Source organism: Ptiloglossa arizonensis, chromosome 5 (genome assembly GCF_051014685.1).
Source record: "Ptiloglossa arizonensis isolate GNS036 chromosome 5, iyPtiAriz1_principal, whole genome shotgun sequence".
NCBI classification, from domain to species: domain Eukaryota; kingdom Metazoa; phylum Arthropoda; class Insecta; order Hymenoptera; family Colletidae; genus Ptiloglossa; species Ptiloglossa arizonensis.
This window is the reverse complement of record NC_135052.1, coordinates 11,903,915-11,923,566: the sequence shown is the minus strand read 5'-3', so window position 1 is coordinate 11,923,566 and position 19,652 is coordinate 11,903,915. Positions and strand designations below refer to the sequence as shown.

Here is a 19,652-nt window from a genome sequence, read left to right as displayed (position 1 = left end):
ATTGGTGAAAACTATTTATTATTTAGAAATAATTCAATCTTGACTTGCATCAACATTTTCTGTCTGTAGACCTTTGAAAGTAGCAACTGGTATGTATGTAACGAGAGTATACAATTTATTTGCAGAATCTTCATCATCGTTCCTCCTTCTGCTCAATCGTACACGAACTCTAAATGGTACATTCCTAAAGAATATATTTACTTAAATCAAAAAACAATGTAACACAATAAAAGTAACTATTCAAAAAACGATTATATTTCAAACAACTGTGAATTATTTTTAAATAAAAGTGTATACATTTACCTGATTCCTTTGGACCAAAGTTGTTTATTAAGTCTGGTATCGATTCTTACATCTGGAGTGCCCATTTGTTTCTCGGCAAACTTACGAATTTCTTTTATCGCTCGTGGAGCACGCTTTTTAAATCCAACTCCATGAAGGCGTTTGTGAAGATTCACTGTATATTCACGAGTTACTACTTCGTTGATAGCACTTTTTCCCTTTTTCTCTGTAGATTTGGCCATTTTATACTGAAAATAAAATAGTTAAAATCTTATTACCACAGCGTGGCATAACCAATCAATCTTTAATTCACATTACGAAATAAATTCACAAAACAATTGAAAGAATCGAAGATAGAATTTAAACACAAAATATACATATTAGATCAAGATTAATTTATTGTTATTGCAAAACATTAGATTACGTTCAATTAATTTAAATTATATTAATTTGCAGGTAGAACAGTAAACAAACCAACGATCAACTCGTGTGTTTGTAAAAAGCATATTATATTCTGGAATGATAATATTGACATTCCATCACTGAACAATTATTAATTAATGTAATTATATCAAAACTTATTTATTTTTTTAAATTCACAGCCAGATGTTTCGCGATTCTATTTTATGCGAAATTGACATTACCTCTCCGACGTATGGTTCGACGCAAAAGAACCAAAGTTTCTAGTGTTCCTAAACTCATCATTTTTGCTCAATGGTGCATTGATAATATTGTATATAAAATGTCAATAGAACACATTTGTAATTACAACAAATTCTTAGTAATGTATTAAATAACTACATATTAATATGAAAATATAAAATATTTGCATAGACTTACTTTTTGTATGCAATTTATACAGAATATTAATTTCTTTATTTAATATCTTTATTATAAAGAAATAATACTATCTTTTAAATAAATGTAAAATATATGGAAAAATATTATAATATATTGAACCAAAGGAGGCCACGTAAAGGAAAACACTGATTACGAATAATCTCATTGGTTTATTATATCTTTAGCCATGACCGTATCGCAAATCCAACGCATAATGGATCGAAACACAACAAAAATTGAGCAAATGCTTAATAAACCAATGCTAAAGCATCTACTAAAAAGCTATTATAATTGTTAGAGCGGTAAAAAAAAACTAACAATATGTATCACATGTTTGAATACTTCAATTCTATTGCATCTGCATCTATTGAAGACAAAGCTGTTTACTATTTCAGCCCTACTTGCAATAACATGGTTTTGTTTAGAATAGTTTCTTCTGAGTTTAAGAGCATAAATAGTTTCAATAATTATCTTACAACCTTTTTATTATCGAATAATATAATTTTCAGCAGTATTATTTTGTATTTATACGTTTCTTATGTTAATATTCTGATAAATATTTTATTTATATTTTATCACTAAAAATTTGTGTCGTTAATTTGAAAAATGTTTTTATCGATAAAGATGTCATACTAGATATACTGTATGACATAAGGAAGATCGCGCCACGATAGCTTCGAGGACGCTTGCAATGGTGGAAAATGGTGTCTATTAACCTGTGATGTTGATACAATTGTTTTTAATCATAAAAAGCTTTTCATGGAATTAAAATGGCTGGTAAAGTGTGGAATTCAGAAATATGGAAAGCATGGGATAAACATGGGAAAAATGATTTGTAAGTGGTTAACGCATTAACGTCAGAAGTGCGTTCGATTAATATTGAATTGATACTGCATACTCTGTGCAATTGATGGTTGCAACTTATCTCTCCTGTTTCTCGCTCTTCTGAAGAGTTAATTGTCAATTAACAACTGTTTGCAGCCTCAAGTTAATCAAGCACAAATTTAAGGAAGGCAACACTACAGGTGAATTTCTATTATTTTATGATTTACCTTACCAGCTTGGGTATATAATCCATTAGTGTATCTGTTTCACATATATTAAAGTTTGTTATTTCCGTGTTCCCAGTGTTAGCAACGTTTTCATGTTTTACAAAATTGATGATACTAAATTTACAAGATTTCTGACTCACATTGAATAAGGAATACACAGAAGTATTAAATGTTCAAAACATGTGTATTAACTATCAGTATTTTGAAGTATTTATTGTTTTTAGACATAAATATGACATTTGAAAATTCTTTACATTATAGGAAAAATGATATAACTAATTCAAGATAGTTTTGGTTTTAATTTTATGTTAATTTTAAATGATTAAACAATATAAGAAACGGTTTAAATTTTTATTAGTTCTGTGTTCCTTTTTTTAATGTGATGTTAACAGAGGTATATGTCAGTCAAAATCACATCAGAAGAATGGCAATAAACATAAAAATAATTTAGAATTGTTCAGTGTTAAACATGTTAAGCACTTTTTTATATTTTTATGTGGTATTTGTTTTCCTTCTAGAATGGAGAAGAGGATTGTACGAATTAATATCGAATGGAATCCATGGGAACATAAAAAGGGACAATGTAGTTCAGACATTAGGTGAACTGATGGTAAGATTAGTGACCTTAGAACCATAAACATTATTACATGGAACAAATTGAAAACCATTTTGTTTAAGCAACAAAACTATTTTTTTGAATATAGATTTCCTGACTTATTTTTAATGTATAAAATATATTTCTTTTCAGAATATTGATGGCGCAATACCATCTGCGATAGTAGATATATTTACACTAATAGATGCGGAAGCACATAATGAAGAAAGAAATAACTTTTATTATATTGTGAAAGAAGCGGAAAAGGTATCATTTTATAAGATAACAATAAATGTGATTGAAGTATTTACAGTCCGTTAAAAAAAAATTCACAATGACATAATTAATTTATGTCATACGCTTTTTGTACAGTTTCTAACAGATAGGATATTGAAGGAACGTTTAGAAATTGATACATTGCAAGATGTAGGAACATTAAAAAATAAGAGTTTCCAAACCAAATTTATCAAAGTGAAGACAAAGTTGTAGTATGTATTTTTTATCCAGTGGTATAATACTGATTTAACCTCAAGTAGATTTTATATCAAATTAATTTTTTTTTACAGTTATAAGCAACGAAAATTTAATTTATTTAGAGAAGAAAGCGAAGGTTATTCTAAACTTATAGTGGAATTGAATCAGGAACGTCCGGAAAATGAAGTACCATCGATACTAGAAATTGTTAAATCTCTTATTGGTACGTGTAAAAAATGTTATATTGTTGTGATATGATTTATAGTTAACTTTATAATGTAATTAGAACACTATATAGAACTACATGTGTATCATTCTTGTAGGATATTTCAATTTAGATCCTAACAGAGTACTTGACATTTTACTAGAAACTTTTGAAAATCGACCTCAAGATGATGCACTGTTTATTCCTTTAATTCGTTCATATATGAGTGATCAGCAGGTACTCTGTGAAGTTTTAGGATTTAAATATTGTTGTACTGTCAATGCTACTCCATTTTCATTACAAAAAGTTACTGCACTTATGTTGCAACATGGTGTCATTAAGTTGGATGATATATTGCCATGGTTAGTGCCAGATGATAGGACCATTATTAAAGAACATGAGTATGCAATGAAACAAGCAAAAGAATATGTTCGTAAATTGAGTATAATTTCTACTAAAGACAAAGAAGATATCCCAGAAGAAAAAGAAAACCCACAGGTATATAAATGTATAATTTCATTCTAATTAATGATGACATTCATGAAGATCTTATTTACATTATTCTTTTTTAAAAGGATAAATATACAAGCAATCAAAAATTTGGATTATGCGAAGCACTGTTAGAAATAGGAGCTTGGGAGGTAGCACAAAACTTATTCAATAGATTACCAGAACATAGTCTTACTGATCAGCGTCCAATTGCATTATCATTGTGCAAAATGATTCAATCTCTTATTGAACCAGTTTATCGCAAGTAAGTACAGTTTTATATATTCTTCATAATAGGCATAAAATGTGTTATTATGATTTAATTATGATACTGTATTATTATATTATATTTCAGGCATTGTATTATATCACCAAAATTACAAGGCAGAAGAGTTTCTTCATTAAAGAGCTCCCTTGCACCAAAACCAATAGAAAATCTTGAACAGATACATGATCAATTGTTGCCAATGCTTATAGTTCTCGGCCCTAATTTACATCACGATCCTGTTTTAATGTACAAAATCATGAGATTATGTCATGCTGCTATTAAGCAATGTCCTTTAGATTCAAACAAGCAACCAGTTGATAAGAATAATAATCTTTATTACGATGTGCTGACTATTCTCGACGTGGCATTGTTACCCTCATTGTCTTTTATGGATTGCAACTGTTGTGTTGCAGAAGAATTGTGGAATATTTTAAAATATTATCCGTATCAAAATCGATACTGTTTGTACGCTCGCTGGAAGAATGATACACCTTTACAGCATGCTGCTCTCCTACGGAAAAGAGCTGATGCACAGAAAATGATTAAATCTATTATGAAAAGAGTGAGCAAGGAAACTATCAAACCTGTGGGAAGGTCGATAGGTAAACTGACACATTCATCACCTGGTGTATTATTTGATTATGTTCTTATACAGATTCAGTTGTACGATAATCTTATAGGTAAGTAGATAATCTTACAGGAATCATATACTATGTTGGTATAATGTTCTGAAAAAATATCATGAACACAAATTAATAATGCGATTTATCGTGGCCGTCCGGGCTTATATTTTAAGTTTTTTAATTGTTTTATATGTTATAGGACCTGTCGTAGATTCTCTAAAATATCTGACGAACATTTCATATGATGTACTTGGTTACTGTCTTGTGGAAGCTTTAGCTGGTGCTGATAGAGATAGATTTAAGCATGATGGCACCAGCATATCTCTTTGGCTTCAATCTCTAGCTTCATTCTGTGGAGCTATATTCAAAAAGTATAACATTGAACTTACTGGTCTGTTGCAGTATGTAGCTAACCAACTCAAAGCACAAAAAAGGTACATTGTGCAAGTTAAACTAATTTTTTAGTACATACTTTTTACAGTAATTCCTCGCTTCAAGATAAAATTTCAGCATGAAGTTCAGAAACTGAATTATCCCCACTATTGTTTATGTTTCTTCAATTCAAGTGTTCTATTATTTGAAATAACGGATAGCTATGGAATTAAACACCCCTTGACCGAATTTTAAAAAGTGGCTAATGCAAACTAAAAACTCCCACATTTCTCATTGTATTTTCACATTATCAATGGATTGATGAGATTTTCCGAATGAAAATAAGTTTGAATACGATCTTATTCCGATTATTTATAATTATACGTAGTTCATTGTTTTTCAGAAACAATACGAATAAATTATAATACAAAATAGTCAAAACAAGGTTGTGCTCAAATTCATTTTCATCGTTAAAATCTCTTGAATTAATTAATATTACTCTCGCGAAGATATAATGATAAATATAACAAATTTCAAGTTACATTGATGTTTATACATCGATATGCATTTGATATTGCTTTAAAACTTCGTCCATTCGCTCACTGTTGTGTAATCTTGGTATTTTATCCCATGCCATATCCTTTTTAAGTGGTTTGTTTGAGTTCAACCAGATGCAAAAATAAGTTGTCTACTGACTCTTGATTTAAAACGAGGAATTACTGTACAATTATACATTACATCCATCTCTAATCACACGTTGCATAGATTTTATAAACATTTTTGTTTATTTCTTTGGTAAGTATAGTGTAGTTTTTCAAATACATAAGGTGACAGAGTAATATGAATTAACAAATTATATAAAACTCTTTATTATAATAAAATGATCAAATTAATTTTTACTACTTTGAATATTTTTTGCTTAATTTTTTAGGATTTTTTAGTTTTAGCTATTTGAGTATTAATAATTTAATAATATTTTGTCATTCTTCAAACAGCTAAATAAAGAAGATGCTACGTTTTTTATTTTTTTCTTGGTTTGTTAAATAAGATACATCCAGAAAGGGAAAATTTTAATTAATACAGTACAATTATATTTTCCAGTAATAATATAAATATTACAGTATTTATTAAAACTAATAGTAGGCATTTTTTTCTAACTATGCATAAATATTTTAAATGTAAGTTCCACATGCCTTGACATGGAGAGCTAATTGTACGCAGTATTACCTTTAAATCTTTCTATAGCTTATTCAAACAAATAATGTATTTTTCTAAATAGACTGTTAGTACATCATTTTCAAGTATATACAGTAATATTTTCTATGAATATTTCAATGTGTGTGATTATAATCAAATACCAGTGTAATATGGCAGTGGAGACATTTAAGTACAAAATGAGATATAAACCACTGTTTGTAATTTCAGAATAATTATACTCACGAACACATGAAAATATGATCAAGTTATAACACATGTACTATGAAGACTTTTTAATTGCAGTGAACATACATACACTATCACTCTGCTGTAATCTTTCATAAAATGGAAAAATAAATAAAACTTACAAACTTTTCATTGCAACGGAAATTTACCAGTGATAATTTAAAATGTGTGGCAATATACGACTTTCTCTTCATTCCTTTCAAACATATCTTTGATTATAGTATATTGAATATATTTTTATTCTTTACTAATCTATTTAAAATTCAAAGAAGATAAATATTCAACATTATGTGGATCAGATTTGTGGACCTTTTGCATTTTTGGATTATTGAATTCATTATGCATTGTTATATATTTTCATGCAATGCAAATTTAGTAATTTGAGATAACTAAATACAAACTACTTTTGAAAAACACGTTTATATGTATTTTATATACCAAAGGATTTGGATATAGGAAGAAGGAAAAATAATTTCGGGAAGGGGGACATTAATATGGAAACATTGATTATCATCCTGTACCAATAAAAAATAAATGAATAGGAGAATAAAAATACTTAGCATCAAATACTATAAATTGCAAGCAAAATATGGAAGATAGGCTCCTAAAATATTAGATAAAAATATGAAGTAGGAGAATTTAATTTTGCACTGAACTAAATGCAATAATTAGAATTCAATTGTTGATACAGAAAAAATGTTATGAAACTATTAATAACAATGAGTAATATTGACAACATGAACCAGCATTATTTAATAAAAATATTCTATAGAGAATATTCAAATACAAGATTACTATAAAAAGTGAAAGAATTAGAAAACTCAGAAGTTGTCTATAAAAATACAGAAAAAAATATCTAGATACTATCTATTCTATTAAAAAAGAGAAATGTAATATACATTTGTGAATAAAAATAGTACACACAGATTTAGAAGATAAAGTTTGATATTGTGAGAGATATTGCCACCGATGCAATGAAGACCTAGAAGGACAAGGTAAATAAAAACCTTTTATTGTAGAATTCATTTTAATTTTAATCTAAATAATGTTAATGCAACTTGTTACAAGTATATACAAATACTTCGAATTATACTTTTCCTTTCTAGGTATAAAGTTTGTAAAAGAGAAACTAAAATCTTAATTAATGGATAAAATGCAGAAAAATGTTTATAGTTTAAGCACAGTATTGGGAAAATATGGTTTGAAGAAAAGAGATATAAAATTAAAGGTGATAAAAACTAGTCAAGTGTATGGATCTCTGCAATAAAAAGTATAAAGGCGAAGATGTGGATGAGGAAATAAAAATGTCTTCTTTAAAATATTACAAGTTTTGTAATGGTTTACAAGGAAACAGTGGGCAAATTTTTATTATATATACATGACACTAAATGTACAAAAAGAAAAGTGCAAATTGACTTGATATAGTTATATGTATGAATATCGCACATTTAAGAAACAGTATAATAATTGTGATATGGCTTTTTAAACCTTTCAAAAGAAAGCAGATTGTATGTAGCCATAAACTCAAACATGAAGCTCAAAAATGAGATACACTCAAAGAAACATAAAGCTTTGTTGCCTATTTGATTCTAGTCATATTCAAAAAGTTCAATCATTGTAAAATTACACATACTATACATAAATAACACATTGTGCTATACATAAAATTATATTATACGTAAAATTACTCATTATACATACCATACATAAAATTATACATACTATATGTAGCAATTTAGTAATACTTTACATTATAAAACAATCATTTTTATATGTTACAGCATAGTAAATTGATTATTTTCTTACTTTACTAAAAATTCAGGCATTATATTACTGTTTATCATGTACTACTTTTTACTTCTACAGTCATTTTAGAATTTCAGCTTTTTACAGTGTATTAGAAATTAGTTTTTAATAAGAATTATACTGTATTAAAAATTTCGAAGTTTAATATGTATTGTTATAAATGTTACCAAACCAAATGTTTGGTATAATATACTCATTTACAAAAATCAATATTAATATTACATAATACTATTGCTAAACTTCAGACAATATATATAAAAGTGATAGCATTGCAAATTTTATTATTTATCTTTATTTTCAGCTTAGATTTATTAATATTGAAAGAGATAGTACAAAAAATGGCAGGTATTGAAGCTGCTGAAGAGATGACTTCAGATCAATTAGATGCTATGGCAGGTGGAGATTTATTGAAAAACGAGGTAATTTTATAAAATAATGAATAAATTGTTGAGTTAATATGTAAGTATATATCTGTTACAAAAATATCTTTCAGGCTGGTTACTTCAGTCAAGTACGTAATACAAAAAAATCATCTCAACGATTAAAAGAAGCTCTTGCTGAACATGATCTTGCTGTAGCTCTATGTCTCTTAATGGCACAACAAAAGCATTGTGTTGTCTATAGAGAAACAGATAAATCTCACCTTAAACTTGTTGGTAAATATCTTGTTTTAAGAATTTGATATTTATTGTACGATTTTATGGGAAAATTTATGAAAATGTAATTTAATATAAAATCATAGGAAAATTGTATGATCAGTGTCAAGATACATTAGTTCAATTTGGAACTTTCTTGGGTTCGACAATGACAGTAGATGAATATGTGGAAAGACTTCCATCCATACACTCTATGCTTCAGGACAATCATATACATTCTGATGTTGCATTTTTCCTTGCAAGACCAATGTTTGCACATGCCATTAACGTAAGTAATTTTCAGGTTTCTAATAAACATGTGTTTATTGCTTAAAAAATTAAAATAAATCAAATGCTTTCAGATTAAATATGATGCCTTGCGTAAAGCTGACCCAAACTACAAAAAAATGTCGACTACTATGAAACAAGCAAAATATGCAGAAGCTGCACAAGCAGTTATGGCACCTGTTGCTCAATCTGTTAGACCTTTGCATCCTTTAAAAGTATGGGAAGACATTTCGCCGCAATTCCTGGTGACATTTTGGTCATTGTCTATGTATGATTTGTATGTTCCTGTTGAAAGTTATCAGCGAGAAATTAATAAGTTAAAGCAACTTGCAGCACAGAGTGCTGATTCCAAAGATGTGGTGCGTAAATGTGTCTTTATACAAAAAGTAACATCTTCAGGGATTATTAATTTTAAGTTAATATATTCCTTTCAGAATGTTAGTAAAGGAAAAAAGGAACAAGAAAGATATACTACATTAATTGAGAAATTACAAGATGAAAGGAGAAAACAAGAAGAACATGTTGAGAAAGTGTTTGCATATCTGAGGTAAAATTTTATTAGTAAGAATAATTATTAATTATTATTTTATTACTGATTATTTGTTAATTGAATGTTAATCGCAATCAAATATCGATTTATTAGACAAGAAAAGGATACATGGTTCTTATCCCGGAGCGCTAAATCAGCGAAAAATGAAACAATAACCCAATTCCTACAATTGTGCCTGTTTCCTCGATGTACATTTACCACTGTGGATGCCATGTATTGCGCCAAGTTCGTTCACACTATACATTCTTTAAAGACTGCAAATTTTTCAACACTTCTTTGCTATGACAGAGTAAGTGTGATTTATCAAAGAAGAAGAAAAATATCATCTTGCATTATGTAAAACATCTGTTCGTACAAAATTAACTACTTACTAAATCATATTTCATCTTACAGCTTTTCTGTGATATAACATATTCAGTTACCTCATGTACCGAAAACGAAGCAAATCGTTATGGGAGATTTTTATGCGCCATGCTGGAAACAGTAATGAGATGGCACTCTGAAAAAGCCATATTCGATAAGGTACTTTTTTTTTATCACATTTGAAATGCTTGAACATTTTCATATGTTTCTTGTATTATAGGAATGTAGCAATTATCCGGGATTCGTGACGAAATTCCGGGTTAGCAATCAATTTTCTGAAGCGAATGACATGGTCGGATTTGAAAATTATAGACATGTATGCCACAAATGGCATTACAAAATTACTAAGGTATTCATATTTGGATTATACTTCTTAATAAATTACATTTTAAAATACTAAAATAATTATATATTATAGGCTATAGTAGTTTGTTTGGATTCCAAGGATTATGTACAAATAAGAAATTCTTTAATAATATTAATAAAAATATTACCACATTTTCCTGTATTGGCCAAACTATCACAAATTCTTGAACGTAAAGTAGAAAAAGTAAGAGAAGAGGAGCGTGGACAACGCCAGGATTTACATGTCCTGGCTACGTCGTATAGTGGCCAATTGAAGGCCAAAACTCCAAATATGATTCGCGAAGCAGACTTTCATCATGTAGGAGATAAGGTTTGTAATTACATTTGTTTTATTTAGTGAATGTTTGTTCTATGCATAAAACAATATATTTTCTTATAGGCTGGGAAGACACAAGATAATCCAAATAATGATACATCAGAAAAAGTTGGTGATGGAATATCGAGTAAAGAAATTACTAACGGCGACAGTCGAATGGAAAAGGAGAATAAAGATCAACGAGAGAAACGAAGTGCTTCAAATCAAATACATCAGTAAGTTATGTGATATTTAAATTCTTATCTACATAACACTATTACCAAGTATTGAAATATTTACTTTTTTAATCTAGTGAAAGTTCTGAGAAAATTAGAAAAAAAGATGAAAACAAAGAAAGTTCTGACGGGAAAGACAAGCATATAAAAAAAGAGGAAATTAAAGAAGATGATCCAATAGATAAAAAAGATAGAAAATATTATAAAGTAATTATATATTTTATACAAATTATTGAATAACATTTGTAAAAACATCGTATTAATGTCTAATATTAACTAAATTACAGGAAGAACATTACTATAGCAGTGGAGTAGACAATTTAGATCGAGATCTTTCTAGTGTATCAAATAGTAGTGCTAGTTCTGGACCAACACAAGATGGATCTGACAGAGGTTTGCATTAAAATATTATACATATTATCAAGACAAGGCGTATTAGAGCCTTCTTTTAGTATTTTTAGGAGCGACAAATATTTATTGAAAAAACGACATAACAGAAAAATTTCGACAAAAAATATATCTACTAATTGTACGTACTTTATTGTATATTGTGATACTAATAATATCTAATTTCAGATGCCAAAAGAAGAAAAGTTGAAAACATACAGAAGGTGAAAATCATTGTATTCTGTTAATTTGCTTCTCATCTACTTTGTTATAAATTGACTTTTCTTCATTAGCAGGAAGGTAGACGCACGGAAGGCAGTTTGGACAAAAAGGAGCGTTCCAGTAAGGGAAAAATAAGGGACGAACAGAAAGAACTACGTAAAGAAAAGAAAATGGGACGGAAGAGGGTATGTTTCGTATTTTTAATATATAATGTTCAATAAAATACTATTAAATAATAAATTTGTTTTACTTAGTATGTATATCTATAAAACTTTCTCATTATTAAAACAGGATAGAGCAGACGAATCGGCAGTTACAACTGAACAAAAAAGAAGAAAAGATGATGAAAGAGGTACGTACATTTACTTCAATGTTATAGATGTGTTTTTAAACTTGTTTTTATACTAAAAATACTGAAATCAATTTTTAGCGAAAGGAACACACCAAAATGGTGATATTCCAGAACACAGAGAGAAACATCACTATAACAAGGTTAGTAATTTCAAGTTGAAGTTTCCATTACTTATAGTAAAGAAAATATAACAAATTGTATTTGGTAAATAATCGATATTCATTCAAATAAATCGGAGTAATTTTATATAATATGCTATATACATTAACAAAATATTTCTGTTAAACTTTCTTTTGTTATTTGAATGATTCCTTCGATAGTTGTGTATCTGTCTTTCATCGCTAATAACAAAATCGATTGTAAGTAGGTCATTAGTTGTCGTCCCTGTAATTTTGAAGTACAAAAAGGTATAGCATATTACAAAATCCTTATGGATTAAAAAAGGACGGATAACGTCTATATTCGATAAGAATATTCAACACACATCGCAATAACATATTACACTACTTTTTTAAATCCTATAACATCACAATTTTTTTTGCATTTATCCCAACATTCTGACATCAATTAACTTTTAATCGTTTTTCTAACACTATTCCTTGACCCCTTAGTTGATAAAGACGTCCGCTTCGAGTACATTGAAAAGACGAAATGGGAGACAATAGCAAAGACCAGAAAAAATAGGTGATACTATCAAGTACCCAAACGCCAATTGCAGGAAAACATGGCATTCAGAAGATTCATATGAGAATATATTTTCAGGAAAAGTCACCCTACACAAAGGAACGTACTCATGAACGGGAAGGCCGTGAAAGTCGAGATAAACAATATCCTTTTCTAATACATATTAAATATTAGTTCTATTTAATTTGGTATTAGTGAAACTATTATAATTTAAAAGAACGAAATATATTATTCCTTAACCACTGAACACTAGGAGGAGTTCGGATCCCAAACGAAGATGATGTACAACAATGGAAAAAATTTGACTTAACATTTTATATACTACGTTTGGTGTTACATGTAATTAAGGTAGAATTGAAATAATAAAGAAAAATAGAGAATAATTTGTATATTATATTAACGTCCAATTTTATAAAATAAACTAGGTAATAAAAATTCTTTGGTATATTTTCAATTCAGTCTTAAATTTGTACATATAACTGAGATTTTATACATATAGTTTATAATAAATAGGAATTAGTGATTGCAATAAAGATATTGTCACAAATTTCATACCTTGTTGTTCATTCATTATACTTACTATTGAAAATTTCCTCTCAAATTTGAGAAAAACATTTATATTCTTATTTCTATCATGTTATTATGTGCATTATAATTACAATATTTAATATAACTAATACTGTAGTGTATAAATTATATTAATGTATGTTTTTTTTATTAATTCTTATTTTAGTGCTACTAAATTACTGTAAACATAACATTATGTTGAATTATTGATAAAATTATAATAATATTGATCTGCTTTCAAACTTTCTTCCTCTAACCGTTTAAGTCTTAATTTTGCATCCTGAAGAATATCTTCTGTTGAACTGCTCTCACTAATGACTGTATTTGCATTTGCAGTTTGAGTTGGAACTTCTACATTAGTAGGTCTTAATGCACGTATTCCTTCTATTTGCCGACATAGCTGAAGAGCACGTTGGGTTATCTGTTCTATTTTTAATTGTTGATCTTGTATGAGAGTAGTTAATTCCTCTTTTTCTTTAGTAAGTACTTTAATCTTGTCTTCTTGCACTATACCACTTACAAAATCTGTTTGTACCTCTATATTTTTTAACTTATGACTTGTAGATACCTTTTTTGTTTTTTCTTCCTGTAAATTTTGTAAATCTTCTACTAATTTCCTACAGTTATTTTGTTCTTTTTGTAGTCTACAAATTGTAATAAGTAACTGCATAAAAATTCAATAACATAATGTATCAAATACATGTGCATAGACATAAACTCACCTATTATCTTCTTGTAATAATAATCTTTCTTTTAATGCCAATTCCATTTCCTTCTGTAAAATTTGTTGTTCACTATTCCATTTCTTTTCTTTTAACCGTTGTTCTTTTAAATTCATTGAATGCACAACATTCTAAAATATTATACTTCATTATTTATAAATCAGTTTAGAATACTTATTAATTATAAAATTAAAGTTTATGTTACCTGAACTTGTTGCAATTTTGTATTTAATATTTCAAGTTGTTGTTCAATAAGCACTGCTTGTTCTTTTAGTATCATTTCCCTTTTGTGCAACTTATTATTTATTATTTGTTTATGCGTAGATACATTTTTCTTCAATGCAGTTAATTTTTCTACACGTAAATTGTAAGATTGCCAAGAAAATTGAGTTTGTGTAGATTCATTACAAAGAGATACCTTTTCTTTTATTGGTATACTATTATGCATATTATAGGAAAACATAGTTATGCACTTTAATATACATAAAAGTAGTGGCATATCATTTTTAATGTATTGTGATATAACATATTGTCCTTTAGCATCATATGGATTAATACCTAATGTTTCCAATACGTGTAATACATAATCATTTTGTAATTTTTCTTTATTATTATTTTCATTCCCATCAGAGTTTTGAAATGTCTTGTTAGAAAAGTTTATTAACAGTGGTGCTTCACTAGCAAATACTGATAAGGTATAAGCATAATTATGATTAAATAAATACTCTGCTATCAATAGATCATAAACATATTGTTTTGCAGATTTGGGACCATCAGTTTTCAGTACAAGATTTTTATTTTTTAATGCATTTATTAAATTTTGACGAAGATGCGTTCTTATGTTTGATATCACTCCACATTTTTCGAACCTTTAACAGTGTAATAATTGTAATTAATTGATAAGTTTCAAAATTTAATATAAAGTACAACTAATATAAAAATTAAAAGATATGACTTTTACATTAATAATTACACTAAACAATTTAAATTCAAGATTAACAGTTTCTTGAAAGTTTTGCTATAATATTAATACAGATGAAATATTTATAATATTAATTTTATTGATTATTTATAAAACTTAACCTTTAATTTCTTTTTCTAATTTTTTTCTAAGTACACATACTTACCATTGATACATAGATGAATAATATTCTTGATCCATATTACACAAAATAATTTGAAATAATATAAAATTAAAATATAAATATAAATAGTTAAACTGTTTCTTTTCAACACAGTGGATCAGTTACGAGCAATTGAGTGCATACAAAATTTAAATCTCGCATAGAATATCGAAATACCAATATGTCAGTTGACTTATCGATACATCGATATTTGAATAAAAACCACATTTAACCTGGCAGTTTCTACGTGAATTTCTGAAACGAATATATTGTCAATTTTTAATGATGACGATATGTACAAATTATTATGTTTTACATATTTTTATTGATTTTAAGACAATTTAAATGTATTAAAAAAATTAATATTATTTTATGAAGGAAAAATTATAGTATAATATAATCTAATTATCTGATTATTTTGTCCAAGGCAGTTTAAATTAATGAACACAATACATGTTATGTATGTACAAATATATTAATTTATTCGTATAACTTTATAAAAACCAGTGTCTATGTACATTATTTAATGAATGATAGTTTAAGTAGATATATAAGTATATATAGTTTACTTATTATTACTAATATTACATCTCTTTAAATGTGATATTTAATCAATGTTAATTGCCAAACAACATAGAAAAACAATTATCAAAATAAATAAAAATAATTTCAGTAGTATTATTATTTTAAAGAAAGATTTACAAATATATGCACAATACGTATGTTATAATAAATTGTAAAAAATGTTATTTGAAATGTTATCAAAAGCAAAGTTAGAATATTTTTAACCACACAATTGGGCATTTTTGTTGGTTATAAAAAATTCAACAATCTATTTCAAAAATACATATCTTAACATTGTACAATTGATATATTATACAAAAAATTAAATAGTACATATGTTACTGCATTCTCTATAATGTACTGGAAAGAATATATAAGTTGCCTCAAAATTATTCACAACTACACAGACTATTTTAAAACGAAACTGGAAAGTATTTCCTAAATTATATTATTATAAATAACTTTCTACAAAATTATATATGCACGATGAGATCATGAAACTTTTGCCTTCTTTGTATCTGTTTTCTTATGCTTTGTTCGTTTTGTTGCTGTTGATGATTCTACATCCCGTGAAAAATTGTACTTTGCAGCCAATCGTTCTCGTATAAGCAAACCCCGAATTAACCTTCTCCAATTTCCATATACTCTTTTCTCCAGTTTTTCTCTAGTTCGTTTAACCGCTTCGACTTGTTCCACTTCCCAAGCTTCTCGTAAAGTATCTTCATATTCAGAACAAACAACATATCCTTCAATAGCAGGCACTGCACTCATAGGGCCAAAATTAAAGCCCACCACAGCTGGAGCACAATCAATATTGAGCTTTCGAGCAATACGGTTTAATCCTGGAACTATACATTATTGTGTTATCACTGCTTAGTATGTATCTTGGATACTCACTAAAACTTTGTACTAAAATTAAAAATACTTACGATTTATGTGGACAGTGCCCTTTGGAAGCATACATTGTTTAAACAAATCTACGTTTCCATACTCATTTCGTGGGACAATACCATCCTTGGCTTCTGGTGGTACATATTCTGTTGTCTGCCATTCACCAAACACTTCTAGTGTTAAATTGTTGATCTTCATTTTAGACAGCTATTTTAATAAAGTAATCATAGATATTTAATTATGGATCAAATATTTATAAATATGAGTACCAAAATATTAATACTCTGGAAATATTAATAACCTTATCATACTTTGGACGTGCTTTGACTATTTTGTAAGGTTCTTGATTTGGTTTTACAACTCTAGCCTTTTTTAGCCATGTTTCTCTTGAGCAAAGTGTGTGCACACAGTGACGAGAGTAAATAGCTTCACCTGTAGAAGTGTATCCTAATGGTACACAATCAGAAGGGTACAATGCTTCAAACTTAAGTAAATGCCTTGTAATGACATACAATGGATGACCTTTACATTCACTAATTGTCTTAGGCAATGGTTGCTCCAATTCCCTTTAACATAAATAAAATTTTAAAATAAGAAAATTAATTTTTTAGTAGGTAAGTAGAAGACTTTGATTATAAATACTTTTCCAGAAACATCTGATTTTCAGCTTTTGAGATAGCAGTATCTTTTTCTTTCCAGTATGACAATGTTTGAAGCCACCATTTCTCATCAATACGTTGCTTGCGGGTAACTGTTAACCAGTGTGCACAGTAGCGTTTAGTTACATCCTTTATCAAATTCTCAGAATTCCAAGCTACTACATATAATACAGGTTTTTTTGCTTTTTTCTATAATGGAGTAAAAACATTAATATCATATAAAGTGTAATAGATAGAATAAATAGCACAAATGTGAAAATATAAAGTAATTTCTCAAATTACTCACATACACTTCAGCCACACAATGAATTTTTTCATCCATTATGCTTACACAAATCCAACTTTCTTCTGATTCCAGATATACTTCGGCCCAAATATCTTGTGTCTTCTTTAGTTTACCGATTTCTTCATTCTCACTGTCAGAAGACAATAATTTTCTATTCTTCCTCTTACTATTCTTAGAACTTTGTGCCAATGTTTCTTTAGTATCATTTGATTTGATCTTTCTCAAACGTTTTGGTTTAGGTTGGAATTCTGTTTCAGAATCTGTAGAATCTTCTTTGATATAATATTTTGACTGTATGTCATCATTCTTTAAATTTGAGTTTATAGTTTCTTTTGCTTTGCTCTCTTCAGAGACAGCATTAATTTTATGAGATCTTAGTCGGCACACATTAGATCTATGTTCTTTTTCCTCTATATTTTCAGACACATTTGTCTTTTTTGTATTTTTAGCATTTGAACTTTTAGCTGCCTCAGTCTTAGTCTCAGAATCTTTGTTACCATCAGATTTAGCTTTCCGAGTATTGTTTTGTGATGATTTCGAATGTAGAACCTCTGCTGCCCTTTTTTTAGCTTCTAGGTTAGCAACCTTTTGTGCTTCTGCATTGTTTTTAACAACAGTAATCTTATCTGCAGTTTCTTTTTTATTTAATTTTGAAGCGGCTGTAACTTTGTGTGTACCAGATTTACTTTTTGGCTTATCCTGTTGGCTATTCTTATCAATTTTAAATAATGGATCATCGCTTAATGATCTATGAGGTGGACAAAGTGATAACACTAAACGACACTTTAAACCTAAAGCTCTCAATGCAGCAATATATAATAATACTAATTCTCTATAATCAGAAACCTTCATTTCTTGTAATACTTTTAACAAATTTTCTGTATTTATGTGGTTATTATCATTGTTTTCAATAAATTCAAATGTAAATACATGTTTAAACCATTTTGTAAATTTTTCTAAATAGGCTAAATCTATTCTGTTCTTTGGATAATTATTTATTGAAATTAATGACAATGCAGTTGACATTACTTCAGGTTGATTTACTTGTTGATTCAAATGAAATCCATATGCCAACCAACAAAGTAATCCTACCTTTTCTATTAATATTTGATTAGCCCTCAACCGTCTTCGTAAAAGTGCTTTTAAGTCTAAGCTTCCTTTTTTTTTCTTATTTAACATTGAACTTGTACCAGGCAAAATAATCTTAATACCATCCTTTGGAATAGTGTATTCTGTAGTATCTATAGTTTCTTCTTCATTCTTTGCAATTGTACTCGTAGCATATTTTTTACCGAGCAAACTTGTATTGCTCTCTCCTCGAAGCAGAAGATCATTTATTTCATTAGACGACACAGTGTTCTTTCCTTCTATTCGTGATTCTTGTACTTTTTCCTTCTCCTTTTGTGATTCAGAGTCATCCAAGAGCAGTTGTTCGTTTTTAACATTTTCATCTATGAATGTGAGCCTTTGTGAGCTCTCTAAGTTTTTTAGAACTTGAGTGAACAATTCGATGTTACTTGTTTGATTGACATCTTCGAGATCCTCATCGTCAGTACTTTCATCCTCCGTGTCACTTTTAAACCCAGCAGTGCAAGCCTTCAACTTCTTTTCAACAAAAAAAATAGAATTTTGATCAATTTTCTTTTTACCCACCAGAAATTCGTTGTTACTATCGGAACTGTCATCTTCCGATAAACCGCTCATTTCACAAACTTCATTAAACTATGAAATTTCTTATTATCGTTTCTTAGTTGTTACTTTCGGCTTCGCATCCCATTGTAACATTCAACGATTTTGCGTTTCAAAATTGTAAGGACATCGTTTGCTAGAAGCTTCCTTCCTTTTCCTTTTCTGTCTCATGCTACATTAAGGTAAATTCACAAAAGCAAGGATGCTCTATAAATAAATTTATTATAACATTAAAGCGATAGCTCATTTATAATAGAATAATCAAATGAGAATACCAAATTATATAAAATAGAGGTAGAGACCTTCTAATGAAGGATATTCAC

At 28.4% G+C, this 19,652-nt stretch overlaps 4 protein-coding genes across 8 annotated transcripts; 1 reads left to right on the top strand and 3 right to left on the bottom strand.

Annotated features, from left to right (window-relative positions):
* Position 1: 1 nt before the first annotated feature.
* Rpl31 (ribosomal protein L31) lies at positions 2-530 on the bottom strand. Its single transcript, XM_076311366.1, has 2 exons — positions 304-530; positions 2-184 (listed from the first exon to the last, which is right to left on the bottom strand). Exons 1-2 carry the CDS (start codon positions 522-524, stop codon positions 34-36), a joined length of 372 nt encoding a protein of 123 aa, XP_076167481.1. The 5' UTR covers positions 525-530; the 3' UTR covers positions 2-33.
* Positions 531-1,802: 1,272 nt separating this feature from the next.
* On the top strand, positions 1,803-13,256 carry Tho2 (THO complex subunit 2-like protein). Of its 4 annotated transcripts, XR_012992168.1 has the most exons (29): positions 1,803-1,957; positions 2,104-2,147; positions 2,693-2,784; positions 2,923-3,036; positions 3,142-3,257; positions 3,336-3,466; positions 3,567-3,946; positions 4,024-4,202; positions 4,293-4,885; positions 5,028-5,262; positions 8,751-8,868; positions 8,943-9,105; positions 9,192-9,373; positions 9,447-9,731; positions 9,807-9,919; positions 10,016-10,211; positions 10,316-10,444; positions 10,506-10,634; positions 10,704-10,961; positions 11,031-11,182; positions 11,260-11,389; positions 11,470-11,575; positions 11,759-11,793; positions 11,863-11,976; positions 12,083-12,143; positions 12,222-12,283; positions 12,755-12,827; positions 12,906-12,970; positions 13,078-13,256. XR_012992168.1 is itself a non-coding variant. In XM_076312041.1 (28 exons), the coding sequence occupies exons 1-28, from the start codon at positions 1,893-1,895 to the stop codon at positions 13,106-13,108; spliced, it is 4,275 nt and encodes a 1,424-aa protein (XP_076168156.1). In that variant the 5' UTR covers positions 1,803-1,892; the 3' UTR covers positions 13,109-13,256. The 4 variants fall into 4 exon arrangements, 3 of the variants coding, with proteins under 3 accessions (XP_076168156.1, XP_076168155.1, XP_076168157.1); XM_076312041.1 differs by lacking the exon at positions 12,755-12,827 and having other exon boundaries at positions 11,866-11,976; XM_076312040.1 differs by lacking the exon at positions 12,755-12,827.
* A 146-nt stretch (positions 13,257-13,402) lies between these two features.
* LOC143146982 (uncharacterized) lies at positions 13,403-15,381 on the bottom strand. The gene is made up of 4 exons (XM_076311763.1): positions 15,244-15,381; positions 14,322-14,985; positions 14,117-14,247; positions 13,403-14,038 (listed from the first exon to the last, which is right to left on the bottom strand). The coding sequence occupies exons 1-4, from the start codon at positions 15,276-15,278 to the stop codon at positions 13,588-13,590; spliced, it is 1,281 nt and encodes a 426-aa protein (XP_076167878.1). The 5' UTR covers positions 15,279-15,381; the 3' UTR covers positions 13,403-13,587.
* A 641-nt stretch (positions 15,382-16,022) lies between these two features.
* Xpc (DNA repair protein complementing XP-C cells homolog) lies at positions 16,023-19,652 on the bottom strand. 2 transcript variants are annotated; one of them, XM_076312338.1, is made up of 5 exons: positions 17,641-19,639; positions 17,338-17,543; positions 16,997-17,261; positions 16,734-16,902; positions 16,023-16,652 (listed from the first exon to the last, which is right to left on the bottom strand). In XM_076312338.1, the coding sequence occupies exons 1-5, from the start codon at positions 19,342-19,344 to the stop codon at positions 16,297-16,299; spliced, it is 2,700 nt and encodes an 899-aa protein (XP_076168453.1). In that variant the 5' UTR covers positions 19,345-19,639; the 3' UTR covers positions 16,023-16,296. The 2 variants fall into 2 exon arrangements, with proteins under 2 accessions (XP_076168453.1, XP_076168454.1); XM_076312339.1 differs by lacking the exon at positions 16,023-16,652 and having other exon boundaries at positions 16,749-16,902; positions 17,007-17,261; positions 17,641-19,652.

Bases quoted from the DNA above. Each gene is read 5' to 3' on its own strand.
- Rpl31 (XM_076311366.1), bottom strand. From the start codon at position 524: ATGGCCAAATCTACAGAGAAAAAGGGAAAAAGTGCTATCAACGAAGTA. The intron at 185-303 runs GTAAATGTATAC...TATATTCTTTAG, and splicing joins CTTTGGTCCAAAGGAATCAG to GAATGTACCATTTAGAGTTC.
- LOC143146982 (XM_076311763.1), bottom strand. From the start codon at position 15,278: ATGGATCAAGAATATTATTCATCTATGTATCAATG. The intron at 14,986-15,243 runs GTAAGTATGTGT...ACACTGTTAAAG, and splicing joins TATTCATCTATGTATCAATG to GTTCGAAAAATGTGGAGTGA. The intron at 14,039-14,116 runs GTGAGTTTATGT...TACAATTTGTAG, and splicing joins TTATTACAAGAAGATAATAG to ACTACAAAAAGAACAAAATA.
- Tho2 (XM_076312040.1), top strand. From the start codon at position 1,893: ATGGCTGGTAAAGTGTGGAATTCAGAAATATGGAAAGCATGGGATAAA. The intron at 9,106-9,191 runs GTAAATATCTTG...ATAAAATCATAG, and splicing joins ATCTCACCTTAAACTTGTTG to GAAAATTGTATGATCAGTGT. The intron at 9,732-9,806 runs GTGCGTAAATGT...TATTCCTTTCAG, and splicing joins GTGCTGATTCCAAAGATGTG to AATGTTAGTAAAGGAAAAAA.
- Xpc (XM_076312338.1), bottom strand. From the start codon at position 19,344: ATGAGCGGTTTATCGGAAGATGACAGTTCCGATAGTAACAACGAATTT. The intron at 17,544-17,640 runs GTGAGTAATTTG...ACTCCATTATAG, and splicing joins ATTGTGTGGCTGAAGTGTAT to AAAAAAGCAAAAAAACCTGT. The intron at 16,653-16,733 runs GTAAGTATTTTT...AATAATGTATAG, and splicing joins GGGCACTGTCCACATAAATC to TTCCAGGATTAAACCGTATT.